Source organism: Camelus bactrianus, chromosome 11 (genome assembly GCF_048773025.1).
Source record: "Camelus bactrianus isolate YW-2024 breed Bactrian camel chromosome 11, ASM4877302v1, whole genome shotgun sequence".
NCBI classification, from domain to species: Eukaryota; Metazoa; Chordata; class Mammalia; order Artiodactyla; family Camelidae; genus Camelus; species Camelus bactrianus.
Genome location: NC_133549.1, coordinates 16,743,384 through 16,760,589, shown reverse-complemented (window position 1 = coordinate 16,760,589; position 17,206 = coordinate 16,743,384). Strand labels below are relative to the sequence as shown.

Below are 17,206 nucleotides of genomic sequence, written 5' to 3'. Positions count from 1 at the left end.
GCAGTCCAGGTGCGAGAAGTGTAGGGGGTGCTCCGAGCAGCAAGGGTCCAGGGACGTCAGGTAACTGAATTCTTGACAAAAACTGTAAGATGAGAATATTTTAAATTATTAAAAACACGGAAGAATCAGAAACATACATAAATGCCACACCTGAAAAAGGCAGGCAGACTAGAAAATGCACAGAGCTCCCGGAAGCGCAGCCCTGACGTGGACGCCTCCGTGGACGGCCTGGGGGCCGCACAGGCACAGCTGGGCAGCAGCTGGGAGCGACCCGCGCAGTGTGGGCATGGGGGGGTGGGGGCGTTGTGGTCCCCAGGAGCTCGATGGGCCCCGAGCCCCAAACACAAAAAGACTGAGGACGGCCTGAGGACAGCGATGGGCCACCAACAGGAAGGGCCCCGGACCACAGAGCCAGAGATGCTGGAGGGGTCGCTGGAGGAGCAAGGAGGCCGGGGTGACGGGGCCGAGAGGGTCCCCGGGGGTTGAGAGAAGCAGGAGTGAGAGCGTGCTGTGTGCGCTCTGTGGGCACACGTGTGCCCATCACCAGGGGGAAGGGACGGGCCGCGTGGACTCACTGTTTCCAGAACGTTTCCTTTCTTCTCTAAGAGGCTGGGGTTTGGAAAAACTTAGAAGATGGGGGAGCTCTCGGTGGGGAAGCACGGCTGCTCACCGCCCACGCTCCCCCAGACGCTGGACCGGGTCGTCGCGGGAAGGGCAGCTGCCGCCAGCATTTGGTTAAATGGCCGATTAGCGGGGGAGGTGCTTCCACCGTCCTTCAGGGGCAGCCCCTCTGACCCCACCACCGCTCAGAACCACAGCCGCACCCCGGGGCCACACCCGCCCGCAGGCCGGCCCCTCTGCGTCAGGGCCGCCCTCCTGTCCCCTCTGGGGAGGCTGAGGATTCACGCCCCGGAATGATGAACCGCGGGTGTGTGTGCGACGTGAGGGTAGCCCCAGGCACACATGTCCACGCAGACACACGTAAGAGCGGCCTGGCCCCGGCCCCACACGCACGCTTCACCTTGAAGAGGCAGCTCCTCCCCAGACTCCTCTCCATCCCCAGCCCCTGGGGAGCTGACTTGGAGCCTTCCAGAACCTGTCTGGCCTGGAGTGCATTTCTTCTTGACTCCCCACCCGGTCCTGCCTCCCCAGCTGCACCCCGGGCCCCGGGCAGGGCTGTCAGGTGGTGCTGAGTTGGGTAGGGGTTGCCACTCGCCCTCGTTAGTGGCTGTTGGGGACTCACAGGTGACCCCTGTGGGGTCCGGCACCTGAGCTGTGCCAGGTGGGTCTAAGGCTCTCTGTGACCCTGATACTGGGTGTCCAGATTCTGCAGGGATGTGTGTGGGGTTGAGGTTAGGCAACTGTGTCTGAAATAGCCCGGTTTGTGCCAAAGGAGCTGGGGTTCACTGCCCCCAGAGCCATAAACACCATGAACCTGCTGGCAGAGACGCAGCCCTGCCGCCCTCTGTGCTCCCCGAGGAAAGCCACTCAGCCCACGGTGGCCACGGCTGGTGTTCCACAGCGGCCCGTTCAGGGTAATGACTGTGCACGGCGCCTAACCACGCGCTCCGGGAGCGACGGACAGGGCAGCAGCCAGGAGGGAGGGCACAGTGGGGCTTCCAGGGGCCCAAACACAGCTGTGGGCCGTGATGGGTGGACGTGTCCCCAGGGTGTGCCAACGATGGTGGCCAGATGCCGCCCGCGGTGCCCTTCCCTCTTGGGGGCCCAAGGCCCACGGGGTGTGGCTCTGAGGAGTCCCTCGGGGGCCGGGTGGCTCTGTCAATTTCCCGCCCAGGGTCTCTGCTGGAGTCTCCTGTGTGCAAACGGGGGTCCGCTTCCCGTCTTCCTCTGTGAGGCTGACGGTCTTACACTGACTTAGCTGGCCACTGCCTTAGCGTGCAGGCACTGCAGAGGTGATGCCCAAGCCCGCGTGGCTGCACCATGTGGTTTCCGCAGAGCAAGGTGGCCCTGTGTGGCCGGTCAGCATGTGCAGTGTGGAGTCCAGGAGGGAGCTGGGTCCGGAGGGGCCTGCAGGGCGCCCACGGAGCTTTCTGGCCACACTGCCTGGGTGACGTGCAGGGCAGGTGGAGGCGGGAGCCGTGGGTTTCCCAGGAGTGACGGGGGTCCCCGATGCAGACAGACCCCTCCCCCAGGGCCTCTCAGTGCCCCCAGGACAGCAAAGCAAAGTGACTTTATTTTCTGTTTTTTTGTCCTTTAGCTCTTGGAATTCGACAAAGAGCTGTCTGTCTTCAAGGACAGGCTGTGTGAACTGGACATCTCGTTCCCTCCCAGGTGAGGAGCGCGCTCACGGGCCAGCAGGTGCCTGCCCTCCTGTTCCCGTATCTGTGCACCGCCCGCTGCCTCCACAGAGCGCAGGGCTCTGCCCCTGGTCCCACTGTGGCCTGCTCTGAGTTCTGGAACTCTCTGGGACCGTGGTGGGGTGGGTTTTGGCTCTGTCTGTCTGTTTTTGGCTTTCTCGGGTACCTCAGGTTTTGCTGTGTCTGACTCTGACGTTTACAGAGTTCAAACTTGCAGCAAAAACAACACGTTCCCTTCTGACCAGCCCCAGAGGTGCTGCCCCAGACAGGCCCGGGCCGCAGAGGGGCGTGAGGTAAGGAGAGGGCCCAGGATGCTGGGCAGGCGCGGGGCCCGTGGGACTCAGCCTACCTTCAGCCCCCACCCCGGCCCGCCGCCTGGAAGGACTCGGACGCCCCGTCACGCCCGGCTTTCAGGGCCTCCTGGACTTTTCCCCTCGTCATCCACACAGCAAATGCACTGCAGGCTGGCCGAGCGGTCCTGGCCCCTGTCCTGGTGGTGACCAGCTCTCCGGCCGCCCCGTGGCAGGGGGTGGGGGGCTCAGTGCAGAGCCTGGGGCGTCCAGGCCGTGGCCAGTCGTACACCCAGGATAGTCCCTGGAGATGGTCCATCAGCGGACGGGGCTCCTGACCAGCGGCCGGGGGCCTTTTCCCACAGAGGTGTCTGTCACTGTTCTCCGCGGAGTGATGGAACCTGGCTCCTGACGGACTGCGACCTAGTGCTGTGCTCCACTTTGCTGGATGCGGTGCTGATGTTTCAGACCTCTGCCGCCCCTTCAGTTCTTGTTCTTCGCGGCTGCCTGCGGTCACGTGTAGCACGTTCGCCCCAGACAGCTACCCGCGTGACCGGGTGGGCGGGGTCGGAGGCGGAGTGCGCAGCCAGGCCAGGCCAGTGGCCCAGGGGCTGCCCCACCACAGAGACCCTGCGGGCCCCACCCCTGCATCCGGGGTGACACCCGCCAATCCCGCCAGGCCACATGAAGGCCTTTAACGCCATGTGGTGTTACCGGGAACTGGTGACAAAAAGGCTTCAAGTTCGTGCTTAGACTAATCTTGGTGGACAGAGACCACAAGGCTGGCCTGGCACGAGCTGTGCCCACCCGGCTCCTCTGTGTAACCAGCCGGCGTTGAGCTGACCCAGAGCTGACCGTGGGACTGGTTGTTTCTGGTGGACAGGGTGATGCATTGTCTGCTGTCACCCCCGGTGCCCAGGGCCCTCAGAGAGACAAGCGGCCCTGACCACCCTCCGGCCTCTGGCCCAGGGTCCACTCACAGCTCCCACTCCAAGCCCAGCTTCGGGCTGACGGCAGGAGCCCCACGGGGCCTCTCCCCAGGGAGGCCCAGCGTGAACAGCCCAAAGGTGATCACTGACGCCTCTGCCCTCTGCATCCTAGCCAGCTGGGAATTTTCTAACTTACTGTTTAATTCTGAGCGAAATTGTCATTGGTTTTAAAATAAGGACATCTAAGTGGGAAGACGGGGTGGTTTAGCTGCCTTTTCTGTTAACGTGGCCGTGGTGGCATTTCCATGGCCCTGGACCCAAGTCCCCCTGGGACGGTGCCCGCTCCCTTCTGGGCAGCTGCTCCACAGTGCTCCCTCCCACTGCCCAGAACAGCCCATGTGAAGCCTCCCTTCCCTGGAACCGGACGATTCCCAAACGCAGCAGAATGCGCCCCACAGCTCCCATCTCGTCCCACCGACTGCAAGACACTGGGTGTCCCAGACTCGGGAGTCAAGGAGTCACAGATACAGCTTTGCCTGCACCTTGGGGCCGCGGCCAGGTTCCTGCTGGGGCAGCGCCGACACTGTGACAACAGGCCAGTCTACCTGTGATTGTGAACATGGAGTTTACCTTCCAGACCCTTGAGAGGGCCTCAGGGACCCCAGAGGTCCTCACGTCACAGCCAAGAACCAGCCCCAAACAGGAAGGAATCTAAATGCTGTTGATAGCGGAACGGATATTTGCGCTGAATTCCGCAGCCGGCACTGCATCACGCGAGTCTGGAGGCAAACCCGAACAGGAGTGTGCGCGAGCAGGCTGGGGTCACGACCCTTGACCTCCCAGGCCGTGGTGGAGGGCACAGGGCTGCTGGACGTGACGGGGGCTGGGCTCTGCCTGGTACATGTGCTTCAGAACGAGGTCAGCAAGAAGGTGGGAAGGTGTCCGGTCCCGGCTGCACCCACCGTTCGGTGTGTCCGGCTTATCCAGGGAAACCCCCACCGTCCCAGAGGCAGGTGCGCGCCCCACAGTGGGACAGGGTGTTTCTAAGGGGAGGTTAGCCACAGGGAAAGGCCAAGTGGTGGTCTTTGGAAAAGACGAAACCCCACAGAACACAGGGATAAGCGCATCCCGAGCCGGGGGGGCTGTCCTCCTAAAGTGGGCCATTCATTTTCATATGAACTCTCAGAGGCTCTTCTCAGACTTTCCTGTGGCCAGAACTTAAAGCTGGACCGCCTGTGGGTTCCCACCTGTAACGAATACAAAATGGTGACGTTCGAACAAGAAGGCCGGCCGGGCTCCCTGCTGCACGCCAGGCCTGGTGCTCGGGGAGGGAACCCAGACGGCCCTCTGTCCAGCTGGTCCCTGAGCCCTGGCTGGACGTGGCCCCCACGGACGCGTGGGGTAAGTGCTGAAGGGCAGGGGCACAGCACAGTTCCCCTGGGATGCCAGCCGGTCACCCCACGTGCCCCGTGCCTGGAGGAGGGTCGGCCCTGCGCCTCTGACCGCGGGACCCTCCTGGGACGCCTGCTCCTCATCTCCACTTGGCAGCTGAGCGCCGCTGCCGGTCCCAGCACAGCTGTGCCCCTCCTCCCTCCGTCCACTGGGAATCTCAGTAACTACCAGCGTTTGGCAGCCCAGTATTTGAGCAGCCGCTGCTTGTTGGCCTCCGGAACTCACACATGCCCACGGGGACCTGCCGCGCCGGGCGCTCTGAAGCCACTGAGTCGGCCCTCCCCACAGCGGTGCTGTGACCTGGGGACACTGAATTTTACCAGGCAAGAATCCGAGGCGGGGCCTCTGTCCCCACCCTCCCTGGGGGCCTCAGGCAGCACCCCTGCTTCTCCACTCCCACTTTGGTACAGAACCAGACGTGATCAGGCCTGGTTCAGGGGCCCCGCGCCGTCCACCTCTTGGGCCTGGCATCTCCCGCCCATGGCGGCTGGCCCTGCAGACAGTGGGCCTTTGTGCCTTCCTGGCCCTGCTGTTGGCCTCAGGGCCCCCGGTGACACCACCTGCCTGCCAGCCCGCTCAGATCGAGGCCAGCGCCTGGCCACGGCAAAGGGGCCGTTTGCCCACATCCTGAGGGAAGGAGCTTGTGGGGCAGGGAGGACAGGTGGACGATTGTTAACTTTATCACCGCGCCATTAATTACGGCCGTCAGTCCCCACCGTGTGGAGCCTGGGCTGGGCTGCCGTGTCCCGTGTCCCCACCCTGCACAGGGTTTGCTTTCAGATAAGTCTGCGTGCACAGCACTGCATTAATCATCGTCCACACTCGGGCTCAGTGGTCAGGTCCCAGGCAGGCAGCACTCTGGCCATCCTCACAGCGGCCTGGGCAGGGCCTCACCGTGGGGAGGACGCATGTGACGCCGCCCAGCCCTCCCTCCCTGCCCCGGAGCCCACGCTGGCCTCCCGGGACCCACCGGCACCAGCACTGCCCTGCCTGCTCCCTGGTTCTGGGAGGTGCTGGGCCCCTTCCTGGGTGTGGCTGTAGGGAGGGTCGCTTGTCTATGAGGGGGAGGGTGCTGCCCCCAACAGCCCTGCCCGCTCCAGCCAGGGCCCCTCAGGGCCAGCTCCTCTCTCCTGTTGAATCAGATGTGGATGTGCCCGCAGCAGGGGGATCTGCCCAAGCAGGGAGGGGCCAGGGCCTCCTGGGACCCTGGGAACCCCTGCTGGGCACCAGGCTTGAAGGCCCAGTGGGAGGTTGGCCCCAGGCCTCCCAGGCTGTTCTCTGTCACTCCCCACCATCCCTGCGACGCCCCGTCAGCTCCTGGCATGGCCGGGCTGAACGGGGCCCAGCGCTCTGTGATCATGGGCCCAGGGTGTGCGAGGAGCAGCTCCGACACACCTGCCTTTTGTGTGCTGTTTCTCACCCAGGACCACACACTAACGCTAATCCTGGTCTTGAGTTAAGTAAATTCCTGTGGGGGCTGGGGTTGTACGTCGTGGTTTCCAGTGAAAGCATTTGTGTCCGACTGGAGATGGAGGAGGCTGAGAACCGTTAACTTAGGTTCTCTGGACCCTGACCGGGCTCTCAAGGCCTGGCCATGCAGAGAGGGAGGAGGGCGCCGAGGCCTCGCCCAGCCAGGGCCCAGGATGGAGCAGCCCAGAAAGCCACTCTCATTTCCTCCACCAGTGCCAACAAGAAAATTTAATAGACAGGAAGGAGCCATGCACAGCAAACACCATGTGGCATTTCAGAACTGACCCCAAATGTGTTAGACAAGGAATGATTTTAGGCCGTACTGAAGGCCACACGAGTTGTGCCGGACTCCTACTCAGGGTGCATGCTCAGCACGGCTGGGGGTCTCCCCAAAGGCAGACCACTCCAAGTTACGTTCCCCTACTGTTGGTTCAGGGCAGTCCCAGTCAAAACGCCCACTGCGGGGGTGGGGGTGGGGTGGCAGTTTTAAATGGACCAGGCAGGGCCTACTGGGCAGTGCAGAGCCCGGAGGCAGGAGCTCCGGGGAGTTCTGGCGACAGGAGGGAGCCACCCCCAGGCCAAGGAGCTCGAGGGGCCTCAGCCAGACAGCGGCCAGACGCTGTGGACCAAGGGGGCAGCCACCTGCTCTCCCATGCTGCCCGGCCAGTAGGTCAGTGGGTCAGTCGGCTCTGCTGGCTCCATCCCCGAGGGGGCCCCAGGCCTCCCCCGGTGGCCAAGCCCCGTCAGTGGGCGGGAAGCGGGAGCCTGTGTGGCCAGGGCAGCGCGTCAGGGACAGGCACACGCTCCGCCACAGTGATGACCCAAGACCCTCTGCAGTGGGGGGTGCCTGGGTGGGACCGGGGTGTGCCGTCTGTTTGTGCCCAGCTGTCCCGAGTGCCCGGCTGGTTTTCACTGTGCTTCAGGCCACTTCCAAAAATAAAACCAAGGTTAGTAGAAGATTCCATCCTTGAAGGAAATGGTTAATCCGAAGTGCTGGGCCGGGACCGCCCTCTGACTGTCCTAGGATCTGCTGTCCGCCTGTTCTTTCCCTTTTCCCTGGACACTGCTGGCCTTCCCGGGGTGCGTGGGGGAGAGTCCGCTCGGCCCTCCCCTCGGGGGTGGAGGAGGGGCTGGAGGAGGGGCTGGAGCCGCCGCGCTGACCGGCGCCTTCCTGTCCCGTCTCCCCAGCTACCCGTACAGCGAGGACTCCAGCCAGGGCAAGCAGTACATGAACACCCGGTGCCCCGCCTGGTGTGACCGCGTCCTCATGTCCCCGTCCGCCAAGGAGCTGATTCTGAGGGTAAGTGTGAGGTGGGGGTGGGGGGGTCAGAGCCACAGGGCTGGGGGTGGTCTGGGGGATTCGAGTTCCTGCCGACCCCAGCATGAGCCCTGCCTCGTCCTGTGACCGACCGACCCACCGACCGGTACCTCAGGGCAGCCCCCGGCCTGCGGGGCCGTGGGGGCAGCCAGGCCTCCAGCGTCTTCCCAGCTCAAAACGGGCATGAGCGGCCAGCAGTGTGCCAGGAACCTCCTGATCTGCTGCGTCCTTGGGGCCAGTGAGCTCTCGTCTTCGCAAGAGCTTGTGCACGCTGAAGTCTGCTGTGTCTCCCAAGCTGTGAGTCAGAGCCGGAGTCACACTCGGACCCGAGAAGTTAAAGACGAACGGCCCACATTCCGGGGGCAGCGCCGTGTGCTGGGCCAGGTTTCCTGGGGTGTTTCAGTGCCCACATCTCAGCACGAAAGGAGTGCTGGCAGGAGTCATTATCTGCATTGGTCTTGTCGACCCCATCAGTGAAAAAATGTTACAGTGAAATGCATCGATTCACCAGGGCAGCAGTCTGGCCTCTGAGGGACGGGGGCAGCCAGTTAGGAGTGGGCAGGAGGCCCCCATGGCCCCAGACCACCCCCTGCCAACCTCAACTCAGCATATTTGAGGCCAGTTACCACCCTCCATGGCCCCCGCAGCTGCTCTGAGGAGCCCCGTCTGTGCCCCTGGGCCTCACCCAGGACGCAGTCGGGAGGGCAGAACGCCCATGGGCTGCCTAGGTGTGCACCCTGTCCCCCGCTCAGCGGCCCCTGTGGCCCCCACTGGGAAGCCTGCTAACCTCTCCAGGAGGGCTGGCCCTCAACACCGCCTGGAGCCACAGCTTCCTGGGCGTTGGAGCAGGGAGCCTGCAGCCATGTGGGGTCTGCAGCAAGCTTGCTCTGGTGGGGCCTGGGGGGCTGGCCTGGGCAGCCTAGGCAGACCCCCGGCCTGTGGGCAGGACCTGTACCTCAGGGCCCATCAGGGAGGACGGCCGCTGGGGCTGCTTCCACAGGCAGCCCTCCGGAAGGAGCTGCGTGGGGCAGGGCCCTGAGCACACAGCCCAGACTTGGGCCTGCCCCTGGTGCCCTGAGGTGAGGGCGAGGGATGAGAGAATGGACAGCGGCTCTGAGCACATGGGGCGAGCTGAGCACAGGCCTGTGGCCGGTGTGGGTGCCTCCGGGGGCCTCGGGACGCAGAGAAGAGACCAGAGTCATCTTCCAGAGAGAGAGGTGTCTTGCAGTAAACCCATTAAGACAGCGGGGGTGCTCAGGACCGCGCGTGGGGGCTGCACGGGCTGCAGACAGTCTAGCGGAAGGTGGCATTTTAGACTGTTTTATGTGCATTCACGTCATCTCAGTTTGGGGGCCTGAGACTGGCTGCTGCAGGCGCTGTGGGGACAGAGCTCGGCTGCTGGCCCGTCTGGGGAAGGCCCAGTGCCTTCCTGGTGGGGAGTCCCAGCAGGCGGGCGTTACCGGCCCGGTGGCTGCGCGGCTAGCGGTCTCTGTGGCGTCATCCATCATGCCACGCTCGGGCAGCTCAGCCTTGTGTTAGTTCCGCTTCCCAGCCCCGGACACCGGAGGTGGCAGCCGCAGTGACGAGCGCGCAGCGAGGTGTGCGTCGCCGCGGTAATTTGTTTATCTGTCTCGAGATCATACAGTTGGAAACCCACAATCTTACGCTGCCTTTGCAAATTGCCTCGCTCGTTTGATGGATGCGCCCCCGCTCTGCAGAGGCGGCGCTTCGACTGCAGGGACTTGCGGAGGGTGCTGTCTGTATGTTCTGGCAGGCGACCATGCTGGAGAGGAAATCTGACCTTAAGCTTCCTACTCCATTACGGATAATTCAGTTTTAACGTTGTAGTCGCAGATGCCTCAGCTGCAGATGTAAAACCCCGGCCCAGTCGGAGCCGACCGACTGCTGGGAACACACACCCTCTGCGTCGCCCGGGCTTAAGGGTCTGCAGACTGGTGGAGGTGGGAGGCTGATGGGCACACGGACCACGGGGTGCAGTGGCGTGGAGTTCAGGGGCGTCTGCTCTTGCGTGAACAGGGGGCGCTGAGTGAACAGACCCTGATGTCAGAAGCGAACGTCAGCAGGGAAAGTGGGAACCGGACGAGCGTCTGTGGTGCCGGGGGCTCGGCGGCACGTGTGCTCACAGCGACACCGACTGCGGTGAGCACCGGCCCGGGCCTCCACCACGTCCGGGGTGCCGAAGGGCCGGAGGGGAGCCTGGAGCTCAGCGTAGCCCCTGAGGTCACCGCCTTCCTGAGGCCAGAGCCGCCTCGCCTGCAAGAGCCAGGGTGCAGAGATGCCGCCCGGACCGCCAGGACCTCGGGCCACCGCCAGCTGCCCCTCCGAGGGGCCGCAGAAGTGGGCAGAGTGGGCGGCGGGCGACTGCTCCCCGTTCCCACCTCTCACAGCTCTTCCTGTGCTTGCTTTTCTCAGTCGGAGAGCGAGGAGAAGGTTGTCACCTACGACCACATCGGGCCCAGCGTCTGCATGGGAGACCACAAGGTGACATCACCTCGCTGGGGCCCAGGGTGGGCGGTGGGCGGCTTCTCCTGCCGCCTCCTTAGCCTGGCCTCACAGAGGCGGCGAAATTGGTCTGTTTTTATTTGATTTTAATAAAATACCAGAAGGAGTTGGGTAGACAAGCAGACAGTAAGACAGACAAGACTAGTCACAAGAGAACACGGTGCAGTTTTACTATTTGTAAAAAACGCTGGTGGTTTCCGGAGTCCGTTTCCCAGGTGTGCATTGGAAGTATTTTAATGGCCTCTGAGGCGGGGCAGCTGCCACCATGGGGCAAGCGGGAGGCGTGCGTGCTACCAGCCCAGCGCTTCGGGAGGCAGTGATTGTTCTGGGACTGACTTCTCCGTGTGACCGTGCCTGGCCCCCGAGGGGCCCCATGGGGACAGGTCCTGGGTCACTGGCAGGCAAAGGCGATGCTCTGCTTCCCCATCTTCAAGGCCTCCGGGCCCCGCCCACACTGCCCCATCCCAGGCGGAGCTCTGTCTTTCCGGGGCTATTTGGCTGGAATCAGCAGTTCTTAAACGAGCTTTTACATTAGTTTTCCCTCTGGGAGTAATGCCCTCTCTACAGACCACGAAGGCCCTCTGCCACGAGCCTCTGGCTGCCCAATCCGGGCAGCCCCACACGGGCGGGGTCCAGAGTGGGCAGCCAGCCGGGAGCACGGGGTCCGGTGTTCTGACGACTTCTCTTCTGCCCCTGCAGCCCGTGTTCCTGGCCTTCCGCATCGCGCCCGGGGCAGGTAAACCTCACGCACGTGTGCACAAGTGCTGTGTCGTGCAGTGACGTGGTGGTAAATATGCCTCCTTCCCTCGTGTTCACCTTTCCTGAGTTTCTCCTGGTGTGTGCGCGCCTTTAACCAACGGCCGACTCCACGCAGGGACGCGGTGTCAGCGCCACGAGAGGACCCTTGGCGAGCCCTCCCTGTAGCACGAGGCGCAGACGAAGTCGCAGCCCATGAAATACGTACTCGTGACAGCTGCACCCACAACCGCCCGAGCGCCACCCGCTAGGCAGACGGCCGGCCCTGCACTTCGCTTCAGCCTCCGGACGGCGGCTCCGGAAAAGCCTCACATACCTCACTGTCTCGTCTGTTCATGTGACATTAAGTAGAAATACTGTTTTTTTTTAAAAAAAAAAATAAGTCACAGCCCTGTTGCCAAAACTCTGTAATAGACAGCAAAGAGATTCTGTATTTTAGACTTCACGGTTTTCGATTTTTACGAATTGTCAGCGTGGAAGAGCTTCTCCAGGGTGGAAACCCCACAGGTGCCGAGCACTCTGCCAGCCGGGCCCCCGGTGGGGGGCGGGCGGGCTCTGGACCGCCGGGCTGCGCGCGGCCTCTGCTGGGGGCCGTGGCCCGGCTCCCACTCCGACGGCCCCCCTTCCAGGCTCTTCACTCTACTGCCATGTGACGTGGCTTTTGAATCACACTGCAGCTGCTTTCCATTTTTATATATAAATATATATAAATATATACTTTTTAAAAATAATTTATAAACCTTACCGAAACTTACGCTAAATACACTTTCCAGTATGAATGCTTGAGTGGTATTTCAGCAGGTAGCATCGAGGTCTAGGAGGTCAGGCGCGTGTCTGTCAGCACACAAGGCTCCCAAACAAGTGACAGGGCTTGGCTGTGCCCTCACGGGCCAGACCGACCCCCGCACGTCTGCACGAGCAGCCGGACTCCTAGGCCTCCTTCTGTGTAACATTAAGAACTGAATGTGAACTTCATAGCTAGCTCGGGTGTACCTTCTAAGAATTTTGTAAACTGTTTTGTCCGTCTTTTGTTACTGTTCTGCGGTGCCAAGTATTCTACATGAAACAACAATATCCTGGGAGAGATAAAAGTAGCGTAGCCTGCTTCTGATAGAAACTGCTTTTAACCTGGGCTGTACATACAAATACTCAGAGAAACAGAACTGCTCACGTCCCTGGCTGCTCAGCCTCGGACAACCTGTGTGATACGCCAGCTGCGAGCCCTGGCCCTCAGGACAGGCGATCCCAGAGCCCGTGGGCGAAACACAGACGGACGTCTTACTGATCTGCTTCAGAACACTACAGAACTCCTGGGCTGGGGCACGGCGCCGGGGGCGCCTGTTTCTAGAGAAATCACTACCGTGGCAAGTGCTGTGGTGTCCACTCGCCGAATCCGTGTCCTTGACAGTGTGATCGGAGCTGTGTCTGGCTGGGGTCGCTGCGCTCTGTCCACCGGCCACACGGCCGTTCCGCCCCCAGCGATCTGTGTAGCGGGGTTTCAGCTGTTGGTCACTGTCGAGGCCTCTAGAAATGACCGCTCCAGTTCCTAAGCAATAAAATTGATCATGGTGAAGATACCCTGTCTGCTGTCTCCTCCTTCGGCGTGCCCGACCCCCTTTAAATCCCGCGCACCAGCAGCGCTGGGCTCTGTCCTGTCGGATGCTGTTCCCAGACAAAGCCAAGGGGTGAGAGCAGAGAAAGCGTCTTCTGGATTTTTCACTGCAGAGGTGCCTGGTGGGAGTCCCCCCTCAGCGTTCGCAGTGAGATTGCATAAATGCATTGCTTTCCTCAAAACTTTAATATTGGAAATTCCTTTGCTCTTAACGTGGGCTGAGGGGATAATTCATGCACAGAAATTAAAAAAAAAAATCAATGCTTTCCTTAAAAAGAAAAACACCCAGTGGACGCGCCTGGTGTTAAACTGGTGCAACCACGTGGCAAAAAAACAGAAAACTTCAGCTTTTTACGTTTCTCTTGAACATTTTTAGTAATGCCCTTCAAGAGAACTCTTAGGGTGCGATACCATTTACTTATAGTTTTTAAAATCAACATGACTGTTACGCCCATGAAGCTGCAACCACGTCCAGCTCCAGAGAACAGAAGGGACAGGATGGTCTTCTGTGAACGGGAGCAGATCCATGGCTGTTCTTAACCAGAATCCCAGCCCTGGGATTCCATGGTGAGGAGATAGGCCAGAGAGAGGAGGGCTTCCCCACCTTCCTCTGGGGTGCTGGGGGCTGGGTCTGGCCGGGGGATCCAGGGAGGTACCCTAACGGTCGCGGCTGGAGCAGCCCAGGAGAAGGACGAGGTCCAAACACTGGCCAGAAGTGCTTTTTCGAGAAAACCAGCCCTTCGAGTCTGAGGATCGAAAGCATAGAGAAAATTCCAGGGCTGGCTGAGGGAACTGCCTGCTGTCCCTGGGCAGCAGAATTGTTTTGGCTTTCTCTTTGTGGTCTCAGCTTGAATTAAATAGAGCTTCCACCAATTAAAAAAACCTGTTATGTGCTAGCGGAAGGGCCACGATGCTGATGAACTTAAAACCTGATTTATTTCACCCAGTGTGAGTTTAGTGCTACCTGGAATTGTGTCGCCTCTCGGTAAGGCTAGGCACGTTTTAATCCATAGTCAGACCAAAACGCATCAACGGGCTGGGGTTTCAGCCGGGCAGAGATGCCCCTCACCGCCCCTGGAAAAGGGGAAAAGTACCACGCTGGATGGGGCAGGAATGCCGCTCACCTGCCCTATTGGGGACCCCTAAATGTGTTTAAATCTGCCCCATCTCATCCATCTGAGCGCAAAATAGGGGCCCCGAGACCCCTGGGGAGGGTGCCCGAGCTCAACCGCGCTGCCCAGACGCCCCGTCCCGGGCTGGGGTCGGAGGAGTTGGCGGGAGGTCGAGGCAGGGAGGGATAAAGGGATCCTACCTGCTTCCGCTCACACCTGATGCGCCAGGCGTCCGCGCTCCGCTCCATCCCCGGCGCCATATGCTCCACTCAGCCTCTCGGAGTCCTGGCTCTTGGCGACTCTCCTGCGGCCCGCCCGGGCGGCCCCTTCCCTTGGGCGGCGGCCGGAGGTTCGCGGGGCCGGGGCGCCCTTCCTCGCGCCCGGCCTCAAGATGCCCTCGGTGCTGCGCGCTGCCGCCGCCTGGGCAGCCGGGGGCTCGGGGGCTGGAGCCGCTCGCGCCCTGCCGCCGAGCCGGACCCCGTCCAGACTCAGGCGCCCTCGAGTCTCAGCCGCGGACCCGCGGGATGGAAGGCTGGACCCGGGACCGAACAGCGGACGCGGCAGGGGCCGCGCTGGGCGCCTCGCCCGCGGTTTTCGATAAGGAAGAAACACGCGGTGCAGCCTCAGGAGCCATGGCTCCGACGGGGACGTGTTAAATAATTTATTGATTATACAAAGTGATTCCTCCCAGGACGCGCAGCAGCGGCGGCCCTGGGTCGACGCCCCCGCCGAACGCGCCGGGGACAGGGACGCGGGCGCGGCCAGGGTCCCTGCACGCCGAGCAGGAGCCGGGCCGCTTTATAACTTATTCTGTAAAAATATATATACACACTCCTTCTGGCGCGGGCGGCTGGCGTGGGGCGCCGGCCCGCATCCCGTACCCTGGTTGTGCGGCCTCGCCGCCGCGTCCTCACAAGGCGTCCCCCGCGCCGCCGCCGCACGGGCTGACCAGCGCCAAGTTCGAGGGTTTGTGCTTCTTGAGCAGCCGCGTGATCTTCTCGTCGTCCGAGTTGGGGTCCAGGGGCCGGTTGTACTCGTCGTCGTCCTCCGCGTCGGAGCCGCCCACCTTCAGCTTCTCGGCGTCGGAGTCCTGCTTCTTCTTGGCCGACGCCATCTCCGCCGCGTGCCGCTTGCGCCACTTGGTCCGGCGGTTCTGGAACCACACCTGGGGTGGAGAGTGACCGTCAGGCGGCGCCTCCCCTTAGCACCCAACCTGCGGCCCCGCGGCCCCTGACTGTACCCCGGCCGCCCTCGTGGAGGCGAGGGACGCCCCTCCGCCCCAACCCCTCGGCCCCAGCCCGAACAGCAGGGCTGGGAGCCCCCGGGACTGGAGCCAAGGCCGGCGGCCGCTCACAGACCGTTCGCAGGACGCGGGGGACCGGGTCTGTTTGGTCGCAGCGGGATCCGCGGGGGACCGCCCAGGCCGCAGCCGCCTCACCTTGACTTGGCTCTCGGTCATGCCCAGGGAGTAGGCGAGGCGCGCACGCTCCGGACCCGCCAAGTACTTGGTCTGCTCAAAAGTCTTCTCCAACGCGAAGATCTGCTGGCCCGAGAAGGTCGGCCGCGAGTGCTTCTTCTTGCCATCCTTGTCCAGGACCCCGCCGGCGTGGGCTGCAAATGAGGGCAGGTGAGAGCGGCCCGCCTCCCGACTCCCCTCCCACGGCCCCACGCCGAACCTGCGCGCTGGCCACTTACCCGGGCCGGCCAGGCGCGGGTCCCTCCAGGGCGAACCCTGCACCACGCCCGGCCAGAAGATGGGCGGGCGCCCGGGCAGCTCGGCCAGCGGCTTCGGGTAGCCGCGCGCCACGGCGGCCGCGGGCCCAAAGTAGACGCCAGCCGACGAAGCGAGTCCGTTGAGACGGGGCAGGCCGCCTAGGAGACTGCCGCTCGCCGCGCCCACGGGCCGCCCCAAGATGTCGCTGATGCCATGAGGGGTGCCGAGCGGCAGCTGCGCGCCCAAGCCGCCCAGCGCGGGCGCCTTGAAACCGGCCGGACCCTGCAGCGCGTACGGGAACAGCGACGTCTTCATCTCGGCCATGTTGTGCAGCGCGGCGAGCGGCGCGCTGCTCAGCACGAACGCGCCCGGGCGGTTAGCGTCCATGGGCGCCGCCGCCGCCGGCCCGGGCGCCCATTCGGGCCCCGTCGCCGCCGCCCGCGCCCGCCGGCCTGGGAAGTTTGCGCGCGGCCCGGGCGAGCGCCGGCTGCAGCGGGGGCGCGGGGCGTGGGCCGCGAGCGCCGACGGCACGGAGGGCGGGCGGCGGCTCCGGCACGGGCTGGGCGGCGGTCGGGGAACTACTGGCGGTAGCGGTGGCGGCTCCGGGCCGGGTCGGAGCGGCGCCGCGCGGGCCGGACGCGCTGATAACCGCGGGGCCCCGGCGCGGCGCGCGCGCTGATTGGCTGCCGGCGCCCGCGGCCCGGCCATTGGCCAGCGCCCCGCCGTCTGCGCGCGCCCCCGCCGGCAGCGCACTCCATGAAGGGCCCATTAGCGCCGCAGGTGCCTCCCGGGCTGTAAATTTGTCCCCTGATTTATCTCCCCGGGGACGAAATAAATCCCGCTGGATGGGAGTTTAGTTAGGCAAAGGTTTTAATGGGAAATCAGGAAAAAATACGAGAACATATTTTATCGCCCGAAAGAATGTAGATTTGAGGATCCACTCAGCACACTCCGTGGACCCCGTTCAGTGAAGAGCCACAGGCGGGAGGGCACGGGGAGCCCGCAGGCATTCGGGGTCACGGCCCGCGCCCCCCGCCCCCGGCTGCTTCCACCTGCCCCGGGCTCAGGTTTGGGGGGAGGGCCAAAGACATTTCCGTAAACATTCTCCTCAGGAATACAGAAGACGGAGGAAGCCGGACCTCAGAGTCCACGGGCCGTATGCCAGACATGGCCCACGAGAAGCTTTCACCAATCAACTAGTTGCGCGGTGGCGAGGCCTGTCCGAGGGTCACAGGCGAGGCCGCCGACCCCCGGGCACTGCCAGGAGAGCCGTTAGTTCCCAGTCCCCTCCCCCCCGGGCCCGCGGAGCTGAAACCTCCCGGGCCTCTGGGTTGGGTGTTTCCCGGTCGCGAAGTCGGGGCTTGTTCCCGGGAGGCAACCTGAGCCCAGAGCTTCGACCTGGGCGCCGATTTAGCCCGCAGCCTTCCCCTCGTGAAGCACAGCCCCAGCTGGGAGAACGGGCGCCGTGGCAGGCTCCGAGTCCCGATCCCAAGGCATACGGGGCCACATTCGGGGCCTTGGGTGCAGCGGGCAGGAGTGCGGACTTCTGACAAGCACGCAGGGCCCACGGTGTCCCCCCTCTGGGTACAGAGCCTCCCACGCCGCAGAATTGCTGTGGAGGGTTCAAGTAAGATGGTAGCGGGCTGCGCGCGCTGGAGGGTTCAAGTAAGATGGTAGCGGGCTGCGCGCGCTGGCGGAGAGCAGGCGCTGAG

At 63.1% G+C, this 17,206-nt stretch overlaps 2 protein-coding genes across 6 annotated transcripts in view; one reads left to right on the top strand and one right to left on the bottom strand.

Moving 5' to 3' along the window:
• INPP5A (inositol polyphosphate-5-phosphatase A) overlaps window positions 1–12,633 on the top strand; it is a 158,036-nt gene extending 145,403 nt beyond the window's left edge. For 3 of the 5 annotated variants that reach the window (XM_074373342.1, XM_074373339.1, XM_074373338.1), the window contains 6 exons: window positions 2,219–2,292; window positions 7,648–7,759; window positions 9,815–9,937; window positions 10,211–10,279; window positions 11,000–11,087; window positions 11,175–12,633. In XM_074373342.1, coding sequence (XP_074229443.1) covers window positions 2,219–2,292; window positions 7,648–7,759; window positions 9,815–9,937; window positions 10,211–10,279; window positions 11,000–11,080 — 459 coding nt within the window. In that variant the 3' untranslated portion in view covers window positions 11,081–11,087; window positions 11,175–12,633. The remainder of the gene's footprint in view (window positions 1–2,218; window positions 2,293–7,647; window positions 7,760–9,814; window positions 9,938–10,210; window positions 10,280–10,999; window positions 11,088–11,174) is intronic. The other 2 variants (XM_074373341.1, XM_074373340.1) reach the window with 1 other exon arrangement.
• A 1,779-nt stretch (window positions 12,634–14,412) lies between these two features.
• Window positions 14,413–16,152, bottom strand: NKX6-2 (NK6 homeobox 2). The gene is made up of 3 exons (XM_074374460.1): window positions 15,476–16,152; window positions 15,219–15,391; window positions 14,413–14,945 (listed from the first exon to the last, which is right to left on the bottom strand). Exons 1-3 carry the CDS (start codon window positions 15,879–15,881, stop codon window positions 14,691–14,693), a joined length of 834 nt encoding a protein of 277 aa, XP_074230561.1. The 5' UTR covers window positions 15,882–16,152; the 3' UTR covers window positions 14,413–14,690.
• Window positions 16,153–17,206: the final 1,054 nt, after the last annotated feature.